The 24881-nt window shown below is 38.8% G+C and overlaps 1 protein-coding gene across 3 annotated transcripts in view; it reads left to right on the forward strand.

Moving 5' to 3' along the window:
- Positions 1-11055: 11055 nt before the first annotated feature.
- The window catches only part of LOC308490643 (zinc finger protein 850-like), a 67267-nt gene continuing 53441 nt past the window's right edge, over positions 11056-24881 (forward strand). Inside the window, exons 1-3 of one of the 3 annotated variants that reach the window (XM_081033184.1) lie at positions 11056-11160; positions 12072-12131; positions 13381-13510. Coding sequence is in view for 2 of the 3 variants with exons in the window: in XM_081033185.1 (XP_080889311.1) it covers positions 15919-15972 (54 nt within the window). In the remaining variant the exon portion in view is untranslated. Of the gene's footprint in view, positions 11161-12071; positions 12132-13380; positions 13511-15869; positions 15973-24881 lie in introns of those variants that run through there. The other 2 variants (XM_081033186.1, XM_081033185.1) reach the window with 2 other exon arrangements.

Here is a 24881-nt window from a genome sequence, read left to right on the forward strand (position 1 = left end):
GCTGATGGGTCCTGGAAAAACACACTTAAGTAAAAGTTTAAAAACAAAAAAGTTTAATAGATGGGAGGGAGAGAAGGTTATTGTTGCAAACATTTTTACAAATATTTGCCTGCAACCTTACATGCCAGATACTAGATAAATAATGAATATAAAAGCTAATGAGTCAACTTGAGGCAGATGTGAGATTAAGGGCTTTTGGGGAATTTTTTTGCTCTTGGTTTATTAAAGATGGAATCTATAGAAAACTGATGGTAATGATCCAATAAGATGGCTTAAGGACAAAAGTATTTGAGAAGCCAAAAGATGTGCTGTTACATAGATAATCCAGTTAGTAGTTGATTCGAACTGGGTTATTTTTTCTGAACAGGAGGGAAGAAATATAGGTGTAAGTGCAAGCAGATAAGAGAATTTGGTGATGGGGGAATAAAAGGAGTTCCTATCTGGTTGGTTGTATTTTTTCAATGAAATACCAGTTGAAGTTGATTAGAATGAAAGTGCAAAATTTGAGGTGATAAAAGTGTATTACACTTAAAAAATTGAAGCATTCTCATAGGTCCCCAATAAAATATCTTAGGCTCTGACATTTTTTAGGAAAACTTTTTTCCTCATCAAGCAACCCTCGTTTCAGAGATCTCTAAGAAGTGTCCAATTTGAACTGCATACGCTGGGGTTTGTGGAGTGAACCTGGAACATACTAATGGTGGCTTTTCTCCAGTGATTATTTTTCTACCCTACGATGAATATCAGACTTGACTTTTATTTAGATAACCTGTCACGTGAAAGGTAATTTTGAGAGTGTTATTGAATGGAAGTTCTAAGTAATGAGATCATTCTCCAGAAATAATAAAAGACATATGGTTGCAAGAGTGAACTTTAGGATAAATCTGTTAGCTGGGTAGAATTAATTAGCATATGGAGCCAGGGAATTCCTGGCAATGCTACAGCAGGAATCTTGTAGAAAATAGGTTGATAATGTAAAACAAAATACTGGTTACCAGACTAAAATATACCAACGGTTAAATATTTATGCAGAAGAATTTTTATATAAATTTTAAAGGAATAGTGACTAAAATAATGTCTATTTTGTGCAGTTTAAAGAGCTGAAGTTTTGAAAAGCAAATTTTCAGTTACTGGGTTAAAGCATTCTAAGGTCCTTTTATTTCAGGAGCATGGCAGACATTGACATAAGTATACAATATGTTAAAATAACTCAGGTAGGCACTAAGAAGGAGAGGAAGGGAGGGATGAACGGCAGGGAGAGAGAACTTCTGAACTAGAAGAAAATAATAGAGTGAGAGAGGGGAAAAAAGGCAGGAAAGTGAGGAAACAAACCAGCTAAGTAGAAACTACATAATAGAAATATAAATGGGCTCAACTTTTTATAAAGATTTTGAAATGGGATTTTTTTTTTTAAAGCAGCTTTAGGCTATTTACTAGGGACACATCTGAAAAAATAAGGACAGTGAAAAATACAGAAAAAGATATACTAGGCATTAGTATCCAAGAGAAAGCTGTTGTATTTAAATACCAGACAAAATGGTCTTTAAGGGGAAAACACTGCTAGAGGTAAAGTCACTAGAGAATGGTAAGAATTGCAATTTACAAGGAAGATAGAATTTTAACCTTGTGTGTTCCTAAATAATATAGCCTGAGAATATTCATAAAGCAAAAATGAAAAGAACCACAGAGAAACTGACAAACTTATCAGATACTTTAAAACTATCCGGAAGAAAACCAATTCAAGGTAAACTGGTGGCCATTTCTATCATTTTTAAATCCCTTATTTAATGTCTAAGAAAATGGGAGGTGCAGTTCTTTGGAAGAGAAGGGAGCTGGGCCCCAAATTGTGTCATGGCCTTGACCTGGCTCATTTTATTCAGGGCTCTTATTTCCTCACCAATTATGGATAACCATTCAGGCTGGCCTTCCCATAGGACTGTGTAATTTTGAAGGCTCACACCCTTTTTGACAACCCTTTCACCTAAAGTACCTTACAGGAGGCACCTCTCTCCTGTAAGTCGGGAATGCCAAGAAGCGTGAATAGAGTGTGGTGGGAAAGCCACATTATACGTACCTTTTGTTAACCTCAGGTCACTTTGTCCACTGCCCTGACATGTTTTTGTAGGCCAATAAAATACGTAATTTCCTAGCGCATGATGGGGAAACCAACAAAAACAATGTAAAATAACCATTTCTATACAAGATAGCCTTTTGGTATACATTCAGAATAAAAATGAGAAAGGATGGTTAGCAAGGATGGTTAGATAAGTGGTAATCCTGAATAGCTAGGATTGTGGATGATTTGGGTTTTTTTTTTTCTTTTTACTATATTTTTTCTATCTTTAAAAAAATAGATGTGTGGGGCCAGCCCGGTGGCTCAGGAGGTTGGAGCTCCATGCTCCTAACTCCGAAGGCTGCCGGTTCGATTCCCACATGGGCCAGCGGGCTCTCAACAAAAAAAAAAAAAAAAAAAATAGATGTGTAATAAAAGTGAACAACGAGGACCAGCCTGGTGGCTCAGGTGGTTGGAGCTCCGTGCTCCTAACACCGAAGGCTACCGGTTCGATTCCCACATGGGCCTGTGGGCTCTCAACCACAAGGTTGCCGGTTGGACTCCCACAGGGGGTGGTGGGCTGCGCCCCCTGCAACTAACAACGGCAACTGGACCTGGAGCTGTGCACCCTCCACAACTAAGATTGAAAGGACAACAACTTGACTTGGAAAAATTCCTGGAAGTACACACTGTTTCCCAATAAAGTCCTGTTCCCCTTCCCGAATAAAATCTTAAAAAAAAAAAAAAAGTGAACAAGGAAAATCTATTGCCTTGTAGAATTCCTGCTTGGCCAACTTGAAGTCCTACTGGAATAAGTTTGGTTATATTTAAGCTTTCAAATCTACATAAATGAAACTGATACATAGTTTCTCTATAAACTGAAGTTTATAGTAATATGCATGATACGTTCTTATTCATTTGCTGTTCTCTACCATTATGAAAATATGTCAGGAGAGGAGGACCAGCCAACATGCAGATGATAAAGGAACTAGAGATACAGGAAATTCAAAAACTAGTGTTGAAATTTTCAATGAATGAGGAGTTTGTTTCCTAGGGCTGCTGTGGCAAAATACCACAAAACTTAAAACAAGCCACCAATTATTTTGTTAACAAGCCACCAAGTTCGGTATGTTGCTCTTCTCTCACATTTATGGAGGCTAGAAATCCAAAACCCACCAGTGTGATGAGGGCCAATGTCACGAAAGGCTTGAGGGAAGAATCCTTCCTTGCCTCTTCAAACTTTTGTGGCCCCAGGCATTTCTTGGCTTGTAGTTGCGTCACCACTCCAATCTCTTCACGTGGCTCTCTTCACCTTGTCTCTGTGTATGTGTCCCCAAACCTCTCTATGAGAGGTTTAAATTACTTAAATTACTGGGTGTAGGGCCTACTCTAATTCAGTATGATCTCATTTTAATTTCATTCCATCTGCCAAGACCCTGTTTCCAAATAAAGTCACAGTCGCAAGTACCAGGGTTAGGACTTAAATTTATCCTTTTTGGAGACAATCTAACCCAAAACCTGGAAACCGGTAAATCTAGCTGAAACAGTTTCTGTGAAAATAAGCTTAGATACATAAATCCTTAAAAAGACCAACATGAGTTTGAGCAAATCTAGCTGAAATGCGAGTTTCTTAAATGTGCGCACATGCACATACAGAAAACTTAGATTCATTTTTCTCCAAACTATATTTTAGAATGAGTTTTGAGAAAGTTAGTCATTCTAAGTATAGGAAGGGGTATAAGCATTGACATAGCTCTCACTGAAGGACTTCTATGTGAGGATGAGGTACAGAAATGTGTAGGGAACATCAAGAAAATAACATCCACCCTTTTTCTGGGATCCATGAAATGTGAGGCTTGGGAAATGAGCAACATCAACTCTAAAGGACTATAGGGCAAGAGAAATCATTAGAAAAAGCATGGCTAAGTTAAGGTAGATAGTGTAGGTAGAATCTTTTAGTGTTGAGGTTTAGCACCTTGGTAGTGTTTGTGTTATGAGTGGCATTTCCAAGGGCCCAGACAGTAGTAGAGGGAAGTGTGGGTTAGGGTGGTTTACTGCAGTGGCTGTGTCCATGAGACTGAAAAGGGGCTGAAGAGGCCTCATAGTTCTGTTTGACTTTACGCTATAAGGTCTCTGGACTATTGCAGTCACATTCATCCTACTCGCCTATAACCAGAACCAGTGTTTATTTTTCCTAACTTCAGTTAGTTGAAATAGTTGAATGTCTATTTGCCTGGGTTTGTGAGATAATTGAAGGATTCCAGGTTGATATATAATCCAGGAAGGAAATGGCAGATAAGCAATTTTTTTTAGACGATAGATCCATACAGAATGTGGTCATTGTGTAAAGATGTAATCTTTACCTCCCAGAGAAATAGAAAAGGTAACTTTGGTTTACTTATTGCCATACTAAGAATGTCTATCATTCTTCAATTCCTGTAGAGAACAATCTGAACTCCTTACCTCAATATTTAAAGTCCTTCATATTTTGTTCATTTTAAAAATTTATATTACTTTATGTATCAACTAAAAGTAGATTGCTTGATGGTCTCAGAATTTGCTTTGCACTTTTCCACATTAATAGATTTTCTTAAGCCTTTTCTTCTGCTAGGAATGTGTATCTACTATAATTCTCAGTTATTAACTATCAAAATGTATTTATCGTCAAAGGCAGAGATCAGCTGTTACTCTTCTGCTGAGCCTTTCCTATTCCTCTCTGCCTTTGTCTACTCAGGAATCATAGGTTTCAGAATAATAACTACCAATAATTGAGTCTTTAATATTTGCCTGACACTGTTCTAAAAACTTTAGTAATGTGTCAATATTCACATCAAGTCGACAGAGTGTAGTCACTTATTTCCATTTTACAGATGAGGAAATAGAATATACATAGCTAGTAATTATTCTCTCACCATTTTTGTAATACTGCATCGTTAGAGGTAAATCGGGAAGCTAAAGACTATTCCAATTCCTTTATTGTATAAGTAAACAAACTAAGGTCAATAAAATGAAGCAATTGGACTCAGGAACGATAATTAGTAGACTGTATATGGCAGCATACCAAATCAGTCAATCTTAACAGCTTGGTAAGTTATCAGTGGACTGAGAAAAATGACATTGAAATTATGAGAGAAAAGGAAAAATATATAAATATATCTAGAAGGGCCTCTGTACAATAGACATTTAAAAGGGGGAGAAGAAAACATTACAAGGTAGCAGTAATAACTTTAAAATAATAGAATAGGGACTTCTGCTTCAGGAAAGATTGAGTAGATGTGCTTGTTTCTATTTCTCCTGCTAAGTACAAATAAAAACCCTGGGTGTTTACAGAAAACAAACCTAAGACTTTGAAAAGTGGAAAAAAGAAGGCAGACAATTTTGGGGCCATGGGACCTAAGCAATAACATGGTGGTGAGTTATCTGTTTGTTTTGTTTTTGTTTTCTTTTGCCTCATGTATGCCAGACTTGAAGCTGAAGAAGCTGGCAACCCTGAAATGCCAATTGGTATAGACAAAAAAAAGAAAAGAAAGAAAAGTCCCAACAAAAAGTCCGCTCTCTCTAACCAAAGAACAAAGAAAAGGACAGCCTAGTAAGATAGAAAGCATTTACTGCTCTACTCCAGCCAAACACCACAGAGAAACCTGGCCCCACCCATACCAACAAAGGTCCTATGGGGGACCTGGATTTCCACCAACAAAGGTCCTATGGGGGACCCTGGATTTCCACCCTCGTAAATGGGTGCTACAACCCCCTTCCTCCCCTTCACAGGAGTGGTATCAGAAAAGTCGAGTAGGGAGCTGGCACTTTGATCCCCACCTGGTAGTTATGAGACAGCACCCCCCTCCATGGTGTCAGTGTAGACCATTTAAGGAGCAAGGACTTCTACCCCAAACCAGCAGTAATGAAGCACCCGCATCTCTTATCCTCCCTACTAGGTGGTTTCAGGGAGGCTTACTGGAAAGTTAGGACTTTCACCATTGCCAAGTGTTACCAAGGCCACATACACCCCTGTAGTGTCAGTGGATACCACCTGGGGAAGAGTAATAATACAGTCTTATCTGCCCCAGCCAGGGTGGTTACCCGTGGATGCCTATGGGGAGCTGGAGCTTCCATCCCTGTTCACCAATGACAAGGAGGCCTTTCCCTCAGGTATCAAGGCTGAGTGAGGAACCTAGACTTCTACCCGTATCTGGCAGAAACAAGATGGCGTCTGCTCTCTCAGCTATGACAGTGTCAGAATAAACCAGCTAAAACTGAAGGTTTAAAAAAGACCTAGTCTCATAACATTATGACCAAAAATGTCCACGTTTCAATAGAAAATCACAATACCAGAACAAGGAAAATCTTGACTTGAATAAAAATAAGATATTTTGCTGTTAACCAAAAACTGCTCTAAAAAAATAGCCTTTTAAAAATATCAATAGGATGGGTCCAAGATGGCAGACTAAATGCTATGTTTGCCTCATCCCATGAACACATCAAAATTACAACTAATTTATAGAAAAGACAACCTGAAGAACCATCTGAAATCTAGCTGAACAAAAGTTTTATAACTAAGGATATAAAGAAGCCACGTCAAGACTGGTTGGAGGGGCAGAGATGCAAAACAGCCTGGCCCCAAACCCCTGTGTGGCAGCTGAGAATCAGGAGGGATATCTTGGCTGTGGGAAATCCAGAAGCCCTTCAAAGGGGCCTGCACACAGACTCACTCACTCACAGACACACCCTGGGCTCTGGCAGAGGGATGGTGACTTGGGATGTGTCAGAGGCATATGGAGGGCAGACTGAGGTGTGTGGCTTTGGGGTGAGGACTTGAGGAAGTTGCCATTTTCCTTGTGAGTGGGCCTCTTCCCCCGGGTGTCATCTTTTCTGTGTTGAGCCCTCCCCCGTGCCCATGGCCAAATCTGAATCTGAATTGGTCTGGTAAGTTCCACCCTGGTGACTCACTGAGACACTGTGTAATGACGAGTGGGGGAAAAGAAGGAGGAGGGACACATGCTAGATGGGGCTAATTAATTTATTTATTTAATATCTATTTAGCAATATGCAATAGCAAGAGACAAAGGCAATTAATAGAATATGCTAATGTCAGAAAGTAAACGTGGTTAATACTACACTATATACATTGATAACAATGTTACACCAAAGGAGTACACATACATATAAGTTTAAGAGAGCCCAACATATATTTACTATTGATCAAAAATCACTTGGTTAAACACACAAATAACATCAGTAAAGAGTATCCAAATGCAGTAGTAAGTTCTATAGGATAATAACTATAACTAAAACCGTGCCAAGTCTGTGGCTGCCCAGTGGCTCAGGCTGTTGAAGCTCTGCGCTCCTAACGCCGCCGGTTCAATTCCCACGTGGGTGAATGGGCTCTCAACCACAAGATTGCCAGTTCGACTCCCGCAAGGGATAGTGGGCTGTGCCCCCTGCAACTAACAATGGCAACTGGACCTGGAGCTGAGCTGCGCCCTCCACAACTAAGATTGAAAGGATAACAACTTGGTTTGGAAAAACTCCTGGAAATATACACTGTTCCCCAATAAAGTCCTATTCCCCTTCCCCAATAAAATCTTTTAAAAAAAAATCTAAGGACATGGGTACAGGTAAGGAACAGAAAAAGGCATTAAAAAATAAAATTTAAAAACCCTATAAAAGCACAGAGAGATAAGAGAAGATATATCAAGGAAATAAATAACAGATAATATAAAAACTGCTCTTGGAAATTAAAAATAAGACAGCTAGTTTTTAAAATTTAACAGCAGATATGGGAATAGAGTTGTGGAAATCATCCAGTTGTAGGGGAAAAAGGAGGCAAAAAAAAGTGATAAAGGTGAGAAAGATAAGAGATAAAATCAGGAATTTCAACGTTCAACTAAAAGGACTTCCAGAAAGAGAGAGAGAACTGAATGGAGGAAAATTTCAGAGAATATAAAGAGAGTTCTAGAAATCCAGGTCATAATTCTTAAAAATAAAGAGGTCCACTGAATACCCTGTGTAATGCACAAAAAAGACCCCTACCAAAAGCACATCTTTGTGAAATTTTAGAAAACTAGGTATGAAGAGACAAAACATCTTACAGATGTAAGATAAGTAAGTTCTGGGGATGTAATGTACAGCGTGGTGACTATAGTTAACAATTCAGGATTGTATTTCAAAGGAAAAAAATTGTAACTATGTATGATGATGTATGTTAACTAAACTTATTGTGGTGATCATTTTGCAATATATACATGTATCAAATGATTACATTGTACACCTAAAACTAATACGATGTTATATGTCAATTATATATCAATTAAAAAAATTATTTTAAAAGAATGCAATTCCAGACCTAATGAATTAGATTAGATGGTGCTGGGGGCCAGCAATCTGTCTTTTAATAAGCTCTCCAGGTGATTCTGATGTTCCTTAATGTTTGAGAATTACTATCTTAGATATTAATGCCACTATGTTTATCTGTAGCTAAGTCTTCTCCCTTCTTACCAGGGATAATCACTTTCCTGTAACGTGTTAATCATTCCCTTGATTTTCTTTGTAAGTTTTCCACAACTATTTATCTTTATTTAGTTTCCTTGTTTTACATTTATAAAAATACAGTCACTGGCATGTAAGAACAAAACAAAAAAACAGAAAAAAACACACCATGTAAACTAGAAGACTTATAATTCTCTTGAAATTCTAAGGGTAAACTTTATCCAACCTAAAATTCTAAACCTAGTTAAGCTATCATCCAAAATAGGTAGAATACAGGTGTTTTCATACTTGTAAAAGCCCCCAAATTTCACTCCAAATTAACCTTCCTAAAGGTGGAATTTATTTATTTTTTACAAAAATGAGGGGTGTCGTGCGGGGCAATCTGCTGGGCCTCTGCTCCCGCTCCCCACATAAGAACCCAGGATGTGGTGAGGCCAAAAAGAACACCCACGGAGCCATAGGTAGGGAAGTCATACCACTATGGTCTCACTGGAGGCTGGGTTTACACGACGTGTGACCTGCTCTCCACTTTGCTGCCAACCGACCGACTCTCCTCGACTCTCCTCCACTCTCCTTGGCTTCTCTCCGTAGCTGCGGCAGTTATATCAGTGGCCAATGGCTCAACGGTTACAGCTGATGGCCAAACAGCCACCGCTGAAGGCCATCTACTACTACCCAAGCCACCTCTCCACATGAGGCCGAGAGCCTGGAAACTGTTCTCTGGGGCTCTGTCCCCACAAGGGGCTAAACCAAGGGGAAAAAAAAGATGTAAACTCCAGAAAACCAGAGACTGATCATAAGAAAGAGGTGAAGGAAATTCCTAAGATGATCACTTGCTGGCTGTTTACTTATTGTCCTTCAGTCCCACTCTGAACCTTCAGCATGCTTCTCTGTAATGTTGGAACTGGGAGGCTGCCAACTACATCTCCCAGGCTCCTTTGCCAGTTGGCTTTCTCTTATTTATTGACAAATCCAAAATACTCATTAATTAACTCTACAGTGAAGAAACATCACAGACATCATTTTAAGTAATGGAACAGATTGACATTTTGTGTCTCCTGATAAGATAAACTGAGAAAAGCATAGGATCACTTATGGGGTATTCCTCCCCAAAATGTGTAAATAATGAGGAAACATCAAGTAAATCCAAATTGGAGAACGTTATGCAAAATTAACCTGTACTCTTTGTAAATATTATTTATAAACTTATTGTGGTGGGATAAACAGAAAACAAATAGTAAGATGGTAGATTTAAACCTAAATGTATTATTAGTTTCATTAAATGTATAGAGGAGAGTATGTGTCTATATACTTGGGAGTCTGGGACAGATAAAACCAGGATCTCATAACAAATTATTTTGCCATCTTCCTTCTTGCTTTAAAAGCATGTTGAATATGCATGCTAATCCATTAAATAAATGTGCCTATTTTAACATAAAAATCAGTTTATGTTGTTTATCATATAATAGGTGTTTTCTTCTGTCAACTTTCATATAAAATTAAAGCTCCAGAAAGATGCCCTCTTATTATCATTTTACAAATGCCTAACATGAGACTCAGAGGTTAATTTCTGATACCAGACACAACCCTGGTCTCCCAAATAGACGACACACATCCACATATACACAACACCCAGTCACACCTACGGTCACAACTCAGCATCTTTGGACTCTCCTCTGCAGGGCCCTTTTCCTCACCTGAGGACACACGCGTGTACACACACACACGCGTACACACACACACACACACACACACACACACACCATCCAGGGTGTGATTCTTTCCCTGTCACCTCCTCAACACGGTCCAGAACGAGACAACAGGTCTCACCTTCACTCATCTTCAGCGCTGCACAGACACAGGCCTGGACTCACCGACTGACAAAGATGAAAATTTCAGGTCAGTGTTTCATCCCCTTTGCCTATGGAGCACGATCTATCACCAATAGAAATCTCCTGGGTGGCTGGATGGGTCCCAGTGGCAAGTACTAGACTTGGAGCTGTATCAGTTAGCTTGCATGATGGCCAGATGGGCTGCTTTTATTTTTTTTTTCTTTAAGTTTATTGGGGTGGCAGTTGTTAATAAATTTACATAGATTTCAGGTGTACAATTCTGTATTATGTCATCTATAAGTCACATTGTGTGTTCACCACCCAGAGTCAGTTCTCCTTCCATATATATTTGATAGGCTGCTTTTCTGATCGGGACTGCATTTCCCAAAGGCTCTGCAGGTCTAAGCTACTTCTGCCGCGAACTGGACTTCTCGTCCTGAGCATACGGGTGACAACCAAGCTGGCAGGGATGAGTAGCACTAGCAGCTTTGGCTGGCTGACGCGCTCCACCTGGGAGCCGCTCCGCGTGAGGGTCTTGCTGTTCTGTTTGGTGCAGGGAAGCAGTAGATGAGCTCAAGCCCAAGTCAGAAGAATCCGGAGGCCTGTCTCCGCCTCTGGACTGCATTTCCCAGAGTACTTTGCAGGCCGGCGCTACGTCCCGCGGGATTTCAGCCGTCTCTTGGCAGAGTGGCGGGATTGTTGGTTCTGCGGATTTAGCCGATGCGTGGTCTTTGGAGCCGGGTGCAATTTGGCCAGTCTGGACCAGAACGGAACTAGGGAAGGACTAGGGTGAGGAGTCTAAGTGAGGAGCCTTTCGTGTCTGGAGCGGGCTGACGAGCCGGTCTTTTCGTGTCCTGAGCGAATTGAAGAAAGGCGATACGTGTGTGAGAGACTGTGATTGTTACTGTTTGTTTTCGTGGTGGTTGTTTGTGACTGAGTGCGGTGATAACTGTGGGTGATGGAGAGGAGAGCTTGTGACTGTGTGTGTTCCCAATAAACTTGGATAGAGAGATTTTCCTAAAGTACTCCCCCAAATTTCTTTTTTTTTAGCATTACGCCTTAGAGAAACTCTGATACATAAACACAGGGAGACGTGTACCATGATGTTCTTTGCAGTGTGATTTCTGGTAGCCCAAAATTACCAGCATGGCTGTGCCGTTGTGCATGGGGCTGCTGAAGGACGATGACTGTGCAGTTGGGACTGTGTATTCCGGTGGTGGGTGTGTGACTGTGCAGCACGTGTGTGTCTGTGGGAGTTGGGAAGTCTGTGACTATGTGGTGTTTGGCACCTGTGGCTGTGCAGGTGCAACTAGTGGGACCCCCATGATGTGTGTGTGTGTGTGATTGTGGTTGGCTGTGGGGCAATGGGTAGGTGGGTGTGAGGAAAACCTGTGGTAGTGCAAATGGGACTTTGTGTGCCCTCTAGGTGTTTATGTGGGGTTTTAAGTAACCAGGAGACTTGGTACAGCACTATGTGTTCACATGGGGGAGAGGGAGTTGTAATTGCGCAAGTGTGACTTCACCACTCTACCTAGGAGGCTCTGTGAGCTCATAATAGATTCCAGCCCCACCCTGTAACTAAGCTGTGCTGTACTCTTCAGTTTTTCCTGACCTTCCTCTGTATGTAGGTTTGGGTGGAGAGGGGCTGGAGGATTCCAAACAAAGCCAAGTATCTCATCAAATTGTTCTTCTTTCTACAGTTTTGTCACTAAGAAGAAGAGGAAAGAATGGTTATTGAATATACAAAGGCCAAGATCAAGGTGCTTTGGGTTTTTTTCTTTCTTCCTGAACTCTTTGTTCAGAACATGTTTTTCAGAACATATTTTTTTCCTGTTCTGACAATTCTCAAAGACCAAAAGCCCATTCAAGAGACCTTGTCCTTAGAACTGCTCATTTGGATACATAATGGGAGCCTTGGGGTTAGACCCCAAAACCCAGTTTCCACTGTATCCCCTCCATCTTACTATTATTTTGACAGTTTCTCCTGTGTGCCAGATCTCCTCTAAGATCTCTGCTGGCCTAGTGAAGCAAATATAAAAGCCTTTATCATAACTCAATTGTTGAAAATAAGATTAGTGCATAGGTTAAAAAAAAAAAAGATTAGTGCATAGGTAACATCACACATCACAGTCCTAGTATTAAAAGCTATGCAATTTATAGGATGGTATCTGTTAGTTTCAGTTCAAATAGGTGATAGGATTGTTCTCTTTGCCAGTATTTTCAGAGTAGGAATGAAATTGGGGGCTTAATCAAAGTTCTATACCAATAGGACCAGGTAATCTATACCAATTTGCCAGGTAATCTGTTAGTAAACATTTAGACCAGTTTCCAGGTCTATTTTGAATTGAATGCTCAAATCGTCCTCATTAGGGTTCTTAACCTGGAATTCTTGGACTCCATCACTGGATTTCTAAAGGGAAGGAAGACTGTAATGATATTCATTAGGGTTATAAAAAAGGTAGAACCATGGATAGATCTAAAAGTAGAGAGTATAACACTTTGGGACAGCCCTTGAGATAATATCCAAAATTAGTTCTTATAAATAGGGAAATTTTAAGTAAATCCCACTATAAGATGGCATTTTATGCAACCAATTAAAACTATGTTTGAGATAGAGCATATACATTTTTGTTATGACTAACATTAAGTAACGGTAAAATAAGTAGAAATACTCAAGAAATTGTTATATTTAAATCTCTCCCCGATTTTTTTTTTTTAGGAAGAGAAATGTTTTGTAAAAGGGCCAAAGGAATGTGAGGTCCTCAGAAAGATGAAGCTTCCCAACTGTCAATGTGCAGCTCAGTAAATGTCAAACCAATTCTTAGAGTCAAGCTCTTCAGAAGCTCCCTGGAGATTCACACAAAGGAAAAGAGATGCTAAAAAAGGCAGATTGTGAATAATAGGGGAAAACTATTCTCAATCGGTAGAACTAGGCTCCATTACTTCTCTTGTATCATATCCTTAGAGAAATCCCTCTGAACAGGATTTTGTCTGTTGTCCTCCACCCAGAAGATGATGACCACATCCATGAATACTTACTGCCTCTGAAGTGGCAAAGATTTTCTTCTCCAGAGGCCTGTGCTCCCATGTTGCCTGGTGGGGGTAGCGATGAGGCAGGAGCAAACAGAGGGGAGACAAGGTAATCAAAACACTGTTGGTGGACAGCATGTACAGGCAATGTTCCACATTCTAAACTTAATACAGGAGTTAATTAGATTATAAAATATAAAACATCTACAGTTTGGAATTCTAGCTAGATTTAACTTATTGGGAACGAGAGGGCAGTTCCAGATAGTGGAGAGAAAGGGGACAAGCCCGTGCCCAGGTGAGTTAGGGGGAACTCAGAAATTGGAAGCCTTGCATGTGAAAGTTCAGCTGGTCCATGTCTAGGCTACATTCGTCTGATTTGATCAGTTGTAGTAGCCTAGTAACTGATCTCCCTTCATTGCCTGTCTAAAATGCCTTTTAACACAGCAGCCAAGCTAATTTTTCCAAAATGTAAGTCAGATTATGTTACTCCTTGACTTAAAACTTTCTGTTTTCTTACTCAGAATAAAAACCAAAGTTTCTATAATGGTTTAATATAGATAGCCATATGTGATCTGGCTCTTTGTTACCTCTCTGACTTTATCTTCTATAATTTCCCTCTTAACTTCATTCTGCCCTCTCTGCATTTGAGCTTGCTGATTCCCCTGCCTGGGATTTTCTTACTCCTGATATCTGCATCACATACTCCTTCAATGCTTCAGGACATTCCTCATATGGCTCCAAGTTGGAAAAACCTTCCTTGACGACCCTATATAAAATAGCATCTGAACCAACATATGTTCTGTCACCTTTATCCTATTTTGTTTCCTCCATAGCTCTTATTATTTTTTTAATGAGATAAATTCAACATGTAACATATTAGTTTCAGGTATACAATATAATTAATTATTCAATATTTGTATATATTTTGAAATTTTCACCTCAGTCTAGTTATGATTCATCATCATAGACACAATTTTCTACTCATGTGATGAAAAATTTTAAGATCTATTCTCTTAGCAACTTGCAAATATACATTATTGTCGATTATGTTAACTATAGTCACCATGTTGTATATTATATCTCCAGGAATATTTATTTTATAAAAGCAGAAGTTTGTACCTTTTGACCACCTTCACCTGTTTCGCCCACCCTCTACCCGCTGCACCTCTGGCAACCACCATGTGGCAAATAACAGGACTTACTTTTATTTCTTATTTTTTTATTTGGGAAAGGGAACAGGACTTTATTGGAGAACAGTGTATACTACTTCCAGGACTTTTTTCCAAGTCAAGTTGTTGTCCTTTCAATCTTAGTTGTGGAGGGTGTCGTTCAGCTTCAAGTTGTTGTCCTTTCAATCTTACTTGTGGAGGGTGCCGTTCAGCTTCAAATTGTTGTCCTTTCAGTCTTAGTTGTGGAGGGCGCAGCTTAGCTCCAACTCCAGTTGCCGTTGCTAGCTGCAGGGGCCGCAGCCCACCATCCCTTGCGGGAGTTGAACGGCAACCTTGTGGTTGAGAGGACGCACTCCAACCAACTGAGCCGTCTGGGAGCTCAGCGGAAGCTCAGCTCAAGGTGCTGTGTTCAATCTTAGTTGCAGGGGGTGGAGCCCACCATCCCTTGCAGGACTTGAGGAATTGAATCGGCAACCTTGTGGTTGAGAGCCCACTGGCCCATGTGGGAATTGAACCGGCAGCCTTCGGAGTTAGGAGCATGGAGCTCTAACCACCTGAGCCACCGCGCCGGCCCCCAGGACTTACTTTTTTATGACTGAATAATAGTGGTGTCTGTGTATATCACATTTTCTTTATTCATTCATTGATGGACACTTAGATTGCTTCCAGGTCTTGACTGTTGTAAATAATGCAGCAGTGAGTAAGGGGTACAGATATCTTTTGGAGTTAGTGTTTTTGTTTTCTTTAGACAAATACCCAGAAGTGGAATTGCTGGATCATATGCTAGTTTTATTTTTAATTTTTTAGGAACCTCCATACTGTTTTCCATAGTGGCTGCACCAATTTACATTCCCATCAATATTGTACAAGGGTTCCCTTTTCTCCACATCCTCACCAACACTTGTTATTTTTGATAGTAGCTATTATAATAGATTTGAAGTGAAATCTCACTGTAGTTTTGATTTGCATAATATTTATACAAGATGTTATCAAATGATATGGTGAATGTTTAAATAAAAAATATTTATTGTAGTAAAAGACGTAGCCATTAATTCCCCTCAAAATACTCCCCCTTGCTTCAAACACATTTATCCCATCGTTCTCTCTGAAGCAGTTCTGGAAGTTCTCTTTCGTGAGCGTCTTTAGTTGCTCTGTCGTGGCTGCCTCAATCTCCTGAATTAATTCAAAACATTTTTCTTTCATGGTCATTTTGACTTTGGGGAAGAGCCAGAAGTCACATGATGCTAGATCCAGTGAATAAGGTCGATGACGACACACCATAATGTTTTTATTCGACAGAAATTGCTGTACCAGAAGCCATGTGTGACGTAGAGCATTGTGATGGAGGATGTCCAGAACTGCTTCAGAAAGTGGCAAGAATGATGGGATAACTGTGTTCGAAGTGAGGGGGAGTATTTTGAGTGGGATTAATGGCAATGTCTTTTACTGTAATACATTTTTTCACTTAAACATTCACCATATTTTCGATCATACATACGTATGTATCCCATCTATAACAAAGTGTAAAGTATATCTATGTGGTGTTCCAAAGCAGTGAGGGCAGGGAGAGGGAATTTAGTATTATTTATTAGTGTAGCAGTGTTAGAATAGGCCAGGCCATGCTGTGTTAACAGCATGCAAATATCAGTATCAACGTGGCAGGTTTATTTCTCATGCATACTACATATCCATCATGGGCTATTTAATAAGAGTATATTTATACTCTTGTTTTGCTTTTTATCTAGTTTGTGTGTCCAGGCACTCAAGGCCCTGCAGTCTCTGGCATGTTTTGGGCAACTCCTTCTTAGATTTGGTGGTTCATAATACAGAGAGAAGCCAAGTGATTCTATATTTGAGCCTGGTATATACTAGAAGCCTCTGGAAGTCTTTGTCTAGGTGTGGAACATGTGCAAGCATGTTGGATTTCTAGCCTGAGGACTCCATCTTTGACCTCGGCTGTAACTTGGGTAACTGCTTGAGGAAACTTGGCTGTACCTGCAAAGGGGAATGTATGGGGCCATGTTGTTATTGTACCTACCTGAGGTCCAGATCTACGTCTTGAGATTAGTGTAGTGGTCTGCCTGAATCCCTCCTGCAGGGGTCTCAGTGCTGGAGCATATCTGCCCTGGGTCCACCCTGCTGTTCTTGGGTTCCACCAGCTTAGGGAAGGGCTGGGATTTGTATACACCCCTTTTAGTTTCCATCAGAGAGAGAGAGAGTGAGTTGGGGGGAGATAGTGTTAGGCAGCATAGCAAAGAAATTGGAAGGGGAGTGTGGAGTTATTTTGAACATATCTGGAAGTCATTTTTTCCTTCTGCACAGCTGCTTTCTTGGAGTGCTGTAGTTTTGCAAAAGAGGAAGCTAGATATATACAACTCAGGTTTATAATTTTATTTTTTTTATGTTTTTCATTTCTTTTTTTTAACTTTTTTTTTATTAGTTTCAGGTGCACAAAACAATGTAATAGACATTTATCATTTATATCCCTCACACAGTGACAACCCCTCTCCCCCTATTCACTACCCCTCTGCCATCGCACACAGTCAGGTTTATAATTTTAAAGGCGTGTTCCAAGTAAGTTGTTTCTTCTCCCTTGAAATAGAGTGTCTTTTTAAAAAACTTTTTATTGAGGTATATTTGACATTAGATACTTTCAGGTGTCCAACATAATGATTAGATATTTGTATATACTGCTAAATGATCACCATAATAAGTCTAGTTAATATGTCACCATACATAGTTACAAGTTTTTTTTTTCTTGTGATGAAAACTTTTAGGATCTACTTATTATCTTAGCAACTTTCAAATATGCAGTACAGCATTTTTTTATTAAATATATTGGTGTGACATTGGTTAATGCCATTATATGTTTCAAGTGTACAGTTCTATAATATTCATCTGTATATTGCAGTGTGTGCTCACAGCCAAAGTCCAGTATCCTTCCATCACCATATATTTGACTCCCTTTACTCTCTTCAACCCCCACTCCCCTTTACCCTCTGGTAACCACTGTACTATTGTCTGTGTCTATGAGTTTGTTTTGTTAGTTGCTTTCTATTATATATCCCACATATAAGTGAAATCCTATGGTTCTTGTCCTTTTCCATCTGACTTATTTTGCTTAGCATGATACTCTCAAGATCCATCCATGTTGCAAATGTCAGTATTTCATCCTTTCTTATGGCTGACTAGTATTCCACTGTATATATGTATCACATCTTCTTTATCCAATCATCCATTGAAGGACACTTAGGTTGTTTCCATGTCTTGGTTACTATGAATAATGCTGCAATGAACATAGGGGTACATACATCTTTATGAATAAAGTTTTTTAATTTTGGGTGGTAGATAATCTGAAGAGGGATTGCTGGGTCATATGGTTTTTTGAGGAACCTCCACACTGTTTTCCATAGTGGCTGTACTAACTTAAATTCCCACCGGTAGTGTATGAAGGTTCCTTTTTCTCTACATCCTCTCCAACACTTGTTATTACTTATTGATAATAGCCATTCTGTGAGGTGGAATCTCACTGTGGTTGTGATTTGCCTTTCCCTATAGTTTGTGAAGTTGAGCATCTTTTCATATATCTGTTGGCCATATGTATGTCTTCTTGGGAAAAGTGTTTAGGTCCTCTGCCCATTTTTCAAATTGGATTTTTTTTTAGTTGTATAAGTTCTTGATATATTTTGGATATTAGCCCCTTTTTAGAGGTATTGTTTGCAAAATCTTTTTCCATTCGGTTTGTTGCCTCTTTGTTTTGTTGATGGTTTCTTTAGCTGTGTACAAGCTTTTTAGTTTGAAGTAATCCCATTCCTTTATTTATGCTTTCCCTTTCCTTTCCTTTGAGGTCAACTTCATATGTAAAATCCTCTCTGAGACCAACGTCTATAAATTATGTTTTCTTCTATGTATTTTATTTTTTCAGGTCTTATATTTGGGTCTTTGATCCATTTCGAGTTAATTTTTGTGTATTGTGTCAAATAGCAGTCTAGATTCGTTCTTTTACATCTGGCTTCCCTATTTTCCCAACACCATTTATTGAAGAGGCTTTTTTTCTCTCCATTATATGTTTTGGTTTTTTTTGTCAAAAATTAGTTGCCCATATACAGGTAGATTTATTTCTGAGCTCTCAATTCTGTTCCATTGGTCTGTGTGTCTGTTTTTCTGCCAATATCATGCTGTTTTGATTATTGTAGCTTTGTAGTATAATTTGAAATCAGGGAATGTGATACCTCTAACTTTGTTCTTTTTTCTCAGATTTGCTTTGGCTATTCCGTGTCTTTGAAATTCCATACAAATTTGATGATTTTTTTAAATAATCTTTGAAAAATGTGATTGGGATTTTGATGGGATTGCAGTAAATCTATATATTACTTTAGGTAATAGGGCCATTTAACTATGTTGATTCTTCCAATTCATGAACACAGAATATCTTTCCATTTCTGTATCTAATTCAATTTCTTAAAACAATGTCTTGTAGTTTTCAGTGTATAGGTACTTCATTTCCTTTGTTAAGTTTATTACTAGGTATTTTATCATTTTTGTTGCAATTACAAATGGAATTCTTCATTTCTTTTTCTGGTACTTCATTGTTAGTATATAGGAATGTCACAGAATTTTATACATTGATTTTGTATCCTGCAACTTTACTGTATTGTTTACTGTTTCTAATTGTTGTTGGAGGAGTCTTTAGGGTTTTTTATAGAGAGAATTATGTCATGTGCAAAAAGTGACAATTTGACATCTTCATTTCCAATTTAGATGCCTTATGTTTCTTTTCTTTTTTATTGGGGAACAGTGTGTTTTTCCAGGACCCATCAGCTCCATGTCAAGTCGTTGTCTTTAATTTAGTTGTGGAGGGCGCAGCTCACTAGCCCATGTGGGAATCAAACCTGTGATCCTGGTGTTATGAGCACTGTGCTCTAACCACTGAGCAAGCCGGCTGCCCGCCTTATATTTCTTTCTTTTGCCTGATTGCTCTGGCTAGGACTTTCAGTACTACGCTGAATAACAGTGGTGGTAGGACATCCTTTTCTTGTTCCTGATCTTAAAGGAAAAGCTTTTAGTTTTTCACCACTGAATATCATCTTAGCTGAGGGTTTCTCATAGGGTATATGGCCTTTATTATGTTGAGGTACTTTCATTCTATTAACATACCCATTTTATTGAGTGTTTTAATCATAAGTGGATGTTGTATCTTGTCAAATGCTTTTTCTGCATCTGTTAATATGGTCATATGATTTTTATCCTTTATTTCGTTAATGTGGTATATCATTGATTTGCATATGTTGAACCATCCTTGCACCTCTGAAATGAACCCCACATGATTGTGATGAATTATAATTCATTGTTGTATTTGATTTGCTGGTATTTTGTTAAGGATATTTGCATCTATATTCATCAGAGATATTGGTCTGTAAATTTCTTTTTTTTTTTAATTTAAATTTATTTATTGGGGTGACAATTGTTAATGAAATTACATAATTTCAGGTGTACAATTCTGTATTACATCAACTATAAATCCCATTGTGTGTTCACCACCCAGAGTCAGTTCTCCGTCCATCACCATATATTTGATCCCCCTTACCCTCATCTCCCTCCCCCCACCCTCCTTACCCTCTGGTAACCACTAAACTATTGTCTGTGTCTATGAGTTTTTGTTTCTCATTTGTTTGTCTTGTTTTTGGTTTATATACCACATATCAGTGAAATCATAGGGTTCTCTGCTTTTTCTGTCTGACTTATTTCGCTTAGCATTATACTCTCAAGATCCATCCATGTTGTCACAAATGTTCCTATATCATCTTTCGTAAATTTCTTTTATTGTGTTGTCCTTGCCAGGTTTTTGTACCAGGGTAATGTTGGCCTGATAATGAATTAGGAAGTATTGCCTCTTTAATATTTTGGAAGAGAAGGATAGGTATTAAATGTTCTTTGAATGTTTGGTACAATTCACTAGTGAAGCCGTCTGGTTCTGGAGTTTTACTTTTGGGGAGGTTTTTGATGACTGTTTCAATTTTCTTACTGTTGATCAATCTATTTAGATTTTACAGTTCTTCATGATTCAGTCTAGGAAGGTTATATATTTCTAAGAACTTGTCCATTTCCTCTAGGTGATTGAATTGTATAACCTTTCATAGTATTCTTGTATAGTCCTTTGTATTTCTGTGGTGCCCATTATAACTTCTCTTTCATTTCTGATTTTGTTTATTTGAGTCTTTTCTCTTTTTTTTTTTTTAGTGAGTCTAGCCAGAGTTTTGTCAATTTTATTAATCTTTTCAAAGAAATAGCTCGTTGTTGTATCAATTCTTCTATTGTCTTTTTGTTCTCTATTTAGTTTAATTCTGCTCCAATTTTTATTATTTCCTTCCTTCTACTGACTTTGGGCTTCATTTGTTCTTTTTCTAATTCTTTAAGGTAAAATGTTTAGGTTGTTCATTTAAGATTTTTCTTGTGTGTTTTTTTGAGGTAGGCCGGTTTTACTTTCCTATTTTTACAGCTTTTGCTGCATCCCCAATTTTGGTAATATTGTTATTCTCATTTGTCTCTGTGTATCTTTTGATCTCTTCTTTTGTTTCTTCTTTGACCCAGTAGCTGTCTAGTAGCATTGTTTAATCTCCATATATTTGTGGTTTTTACTTTCTTTTTGCAGTTGATTTCTAGTTTCAAATTGTTGTGGTCAGTATATATGCTTGGTATGATTTCAGTTTTCTAAAATTTGATGAGGCTGAGTTTTGTTTCCCAACATATGGTCTATGCTTGAGAATGTTCCATGTGCACTGTATTCTGGAATTCTGGGATGAAAAGCTCTGTAAATATTGATTATGTCCATTTGGCCTAATGTGTCATTTAAAACTCATTGATTTTCTCTTTGGATGACCTATCCATTGATGTAAATGGGGTATTTAGGTCCCCTACTATAATTGTGGTTTTGTTAGTTTCTCCCTTTATTAATAACCTATTGTGAAATCAAGGGTTACGATTTCCTGCTTTTGTCTTTTAGTAATTTTACTCACAGTGTGTATCCTTTTGTCTTTTTGTTTCAGGTACAAGAATACCTTTAAGTATTTCTTGTAATACAGATAGTAATTTTCCTTAGCTTCTGGATGTCTGGAAAAGCCTTTATTTTTCCTTCATATCTAAAGGATAACTTTTGTGGATATGTTATTCATGATTGGTGATTTTTCTCTGTCAATAATTTGAATATTTGATTCTATTTTCTCTTAGCTTATAGGGTGTTTGTGTGTTGAGCAGAGAATCCTTTGTTTAAAAATCTGATGAAAATCTAATGGGATTTCCTTTATACGTTACCATCTTCTTTTCCCTGGCTGCCTTGAGAGTTCTTTCTTTGTCATTAACTTTTGACAGTTTTGGTATAATGTGCCTTGAAGAAGGCCTTTATGGAGAGATATTTAGGTGTTCTGTTTGCTTCTTGGGTTCTAGAATACAGTTCTTTCCATAGGTTTAGGGTGTTCTTGTCTACTATTTGAATAAGCTTTCTGTTCCCTTCACCCTCTCTTCTCCTTCTGGTACGCCCATTATTCTTATATTGTTCTTTCTGATAGCGTCAGGTTCTTGTAGAATTCTTTCACTTTTTTTTTTGCTCTCAAATCTCTCGCTTCTTCCATCTGAGTCATTTCTATAACTCTAATATGAATTCTTCCTCCATCTGGCCTGCTCTTTCTTAAGCTCACCAGTTCATTCTCCATCTCTTTAATTGAGTTTTTCAGCTCCAGAATTTCTGTTTGATTCTTTTTTATAGTTTTAATCTTTTTGGTAAAGTACTCCTTTGTTGATTTTATTTCTGAGTTCATTAAACTGCTTTTCTGAGTTTTCTTGTATTTCATTGAGTTTTTTCAAAACTACAATCTTGAATTCTCTGTCATTTAAATCACATATTTCCATGTCTTCAAGTTTATTTTCTGGAGGTTTTCATTTTCTTTCTGAGCTGCCTTGTTACCTTGATTATTCATGGTATTTGATTGGTCATTTCTTTGCTAGCCATTTATGGGATGAAATCTAATTTTTTAAAAGTATGTGACATGTCACTAGTTTAGGTTGATAAGTAGAGGTTTTTTTTTTATTTTTCAGAAGGTGGCACTGATATGCAAGTTTTTATTTTCTCTTACTTGCACTGCTGGGGATTCTCTGTGGGGTGGTGTTGCCTTGGTTGTGGAAAATGCTCCATTTCCTGGAGGAGGTGGGCATCCCCTTTATGCCCCTGTAGCCTTAGTCTTGGGGCACCATTCCTGTGGATTGGAAGTGGTAGGCTATGAGTCGCCTATGTGTTCCCGGCGCTGCCTTCCTGTATCCAGAAGCTGCTGGCAGAGTTGCTCTCTTAGTTGACCACTGCCTCTGACAGGCTGCCCCACTATGGGTGGGGGAGGGGAGGATGGGGGGAAGTGGGTTCCCACATCCACGGTTCTGTTCTCTCCAATGGGTTTAGCCACTGAATACAGACCAGTTAGGCTGGGAACTTTTTTCAGCCCTTTCACCATCTGCCGAGTGAGGATTTTACTTCTGGGTGGGTCACAGGGGGATAGGGTGGGCAGGTACCTGCGTCTGGGAAGTAGTTTGCCTGGTGCTGGCAGGTTGTGGAATGCTATGACTCTTTGCACCGCTGCTCTGCCCCTGACCCTGGGCCCAGGTTCAGTGTATACCAGCCACCCAGGCTCGATTGCTGGCTCTGCCCCTCTGGTTTACCGCTGGCGGGGTGCACCCCAACCCTCACTCCTATTGCCTCTGCTGGGGTTGTGTTAAGTGCTGGGCTGTGTCTGGGGTTCCAGTGTTTGTCCTTCCCCCCACCCTCCCATCCTGTCTGCCCTGTTAGCGCTGATGTACCCACCTATGGTTATCTAAATGCATAGATCTCTCAAGACATGTTTGTGTGTTGAGCAGAGAATCCTTTGTTGAATTATAGCTGTCCAATTTGTAACTTCAAAGGGAGAGACTCCCTCACGCTGCCGTTCTGCTAGTCTGCAATACAGTATTTCAACTGTAGTCACCACGCTGTACGTTACATCACTATGACTTATTTACTTTATTGAAATGTAGTGTCTGTTTTCTGTCATTTGCATGAATATTTATTTATTTATTTATTTATTTATTTATTGGGGAATATTGGGGAACAGTGTGTTTCTCCAGGGCCCATCAGCTCTAAGTCAAGTAGTTGTCCTTCAACCTAGTTGTGGAGGACACAGCTCAGCTTCAAGTCCCTTCACTGTTTTCAATCTTTGTTTCAGGGGGCACAGCCCACTATCCCATGCGGGAATTGAATCAGCAACCTTGTTGTTAAGAGCTTGTGCGCTAACCAACTGAACCATATAGCCACCCCTGAACGTTTATTTTCTTTATCTAGGAACTTTCTTGCCCAACTGAACTCTATTATCAATTCATCCCATACCCTCCCATTCAATCAGGGAGTGAGTGATGGTGCTCAGCAGCAGTCTCGTCCCTTAGTGCCCCACTCTTCTCTAACAGTGCTCACATTTGTGTGCAGTGTTCTATGTTGGAGCCTAAATACGTTCCACTGAGGGAAATGCTAGGGCTTCCGTTTATCGGAATTGTGGTTTAATGAAGTGGAAATGATTGTTAAGTGGGATAATTGATCTTCACAAGCCTACTTATTTTTCCTTAATTTTTGAGTTCCCCCTTAAAAAAAGACATGAAGTACTTTATATTACAAAAGAGTAATAAAACACTCATGTACCTAAAACCTAGTGTAGGAAGGACTAGTGAACATGCTTTTACACCCTTCCTTCCCTCTGAAAGGTAACCTGTAAAGAAAATTTTGTAGTCATTGTGCTCTTGCTTTTCATAATTGTTTTACTGTATATCCCTAAATGATATACTATTAGGGTTTTTTTTTTTTTAGTTTTGAACTATTTAGAAAGTAAAATTAGCCAGATGCATAAGTTGTTGAGAATTGTAGACTTTCAAAGCTGTAAAGGAACTCAGAGATCTTGTTCAATCTAAATATCTAAAATAATGGAATGGTTACGTCTTTCTTTCTTTAAGATGAAAGATAGAACCAGTTAGAAAAAGTTTATTAAAGAACTTGCATTATAAAGAAAAATGCTTATGATTTTGTCTAACAATGAAGATCCTAAGTATTTAGTGTACATTTTAATTATACCAAAGTCCTGTTTTGTGCAATAGAGGTTTTTGCTTGTTTGTTTGATAAATATTTTAGAAAGATTATACCTTCCTTTAGGAAGTAAGAAAAAAGTGAATGGAGGAGCTCACATTTAAGAATTTATTGTAAGTAATTGCGTATCAGATGTTCACTATAAAATTCTCTCAACTTTGGGC

Source organism: Rhinolophus hipposideros (assembly GCF_964194185.1).
Source record: "Rhinolophus hipposideros genome assembly, chromosome: 21".
Taxonomy (NCBI): Eukaryota; Metazoa; Chordata; class Mammalia; order Chiroptera; family Rhinolophidae; genus Rhinolophus; species Rhinolophus hipposideros.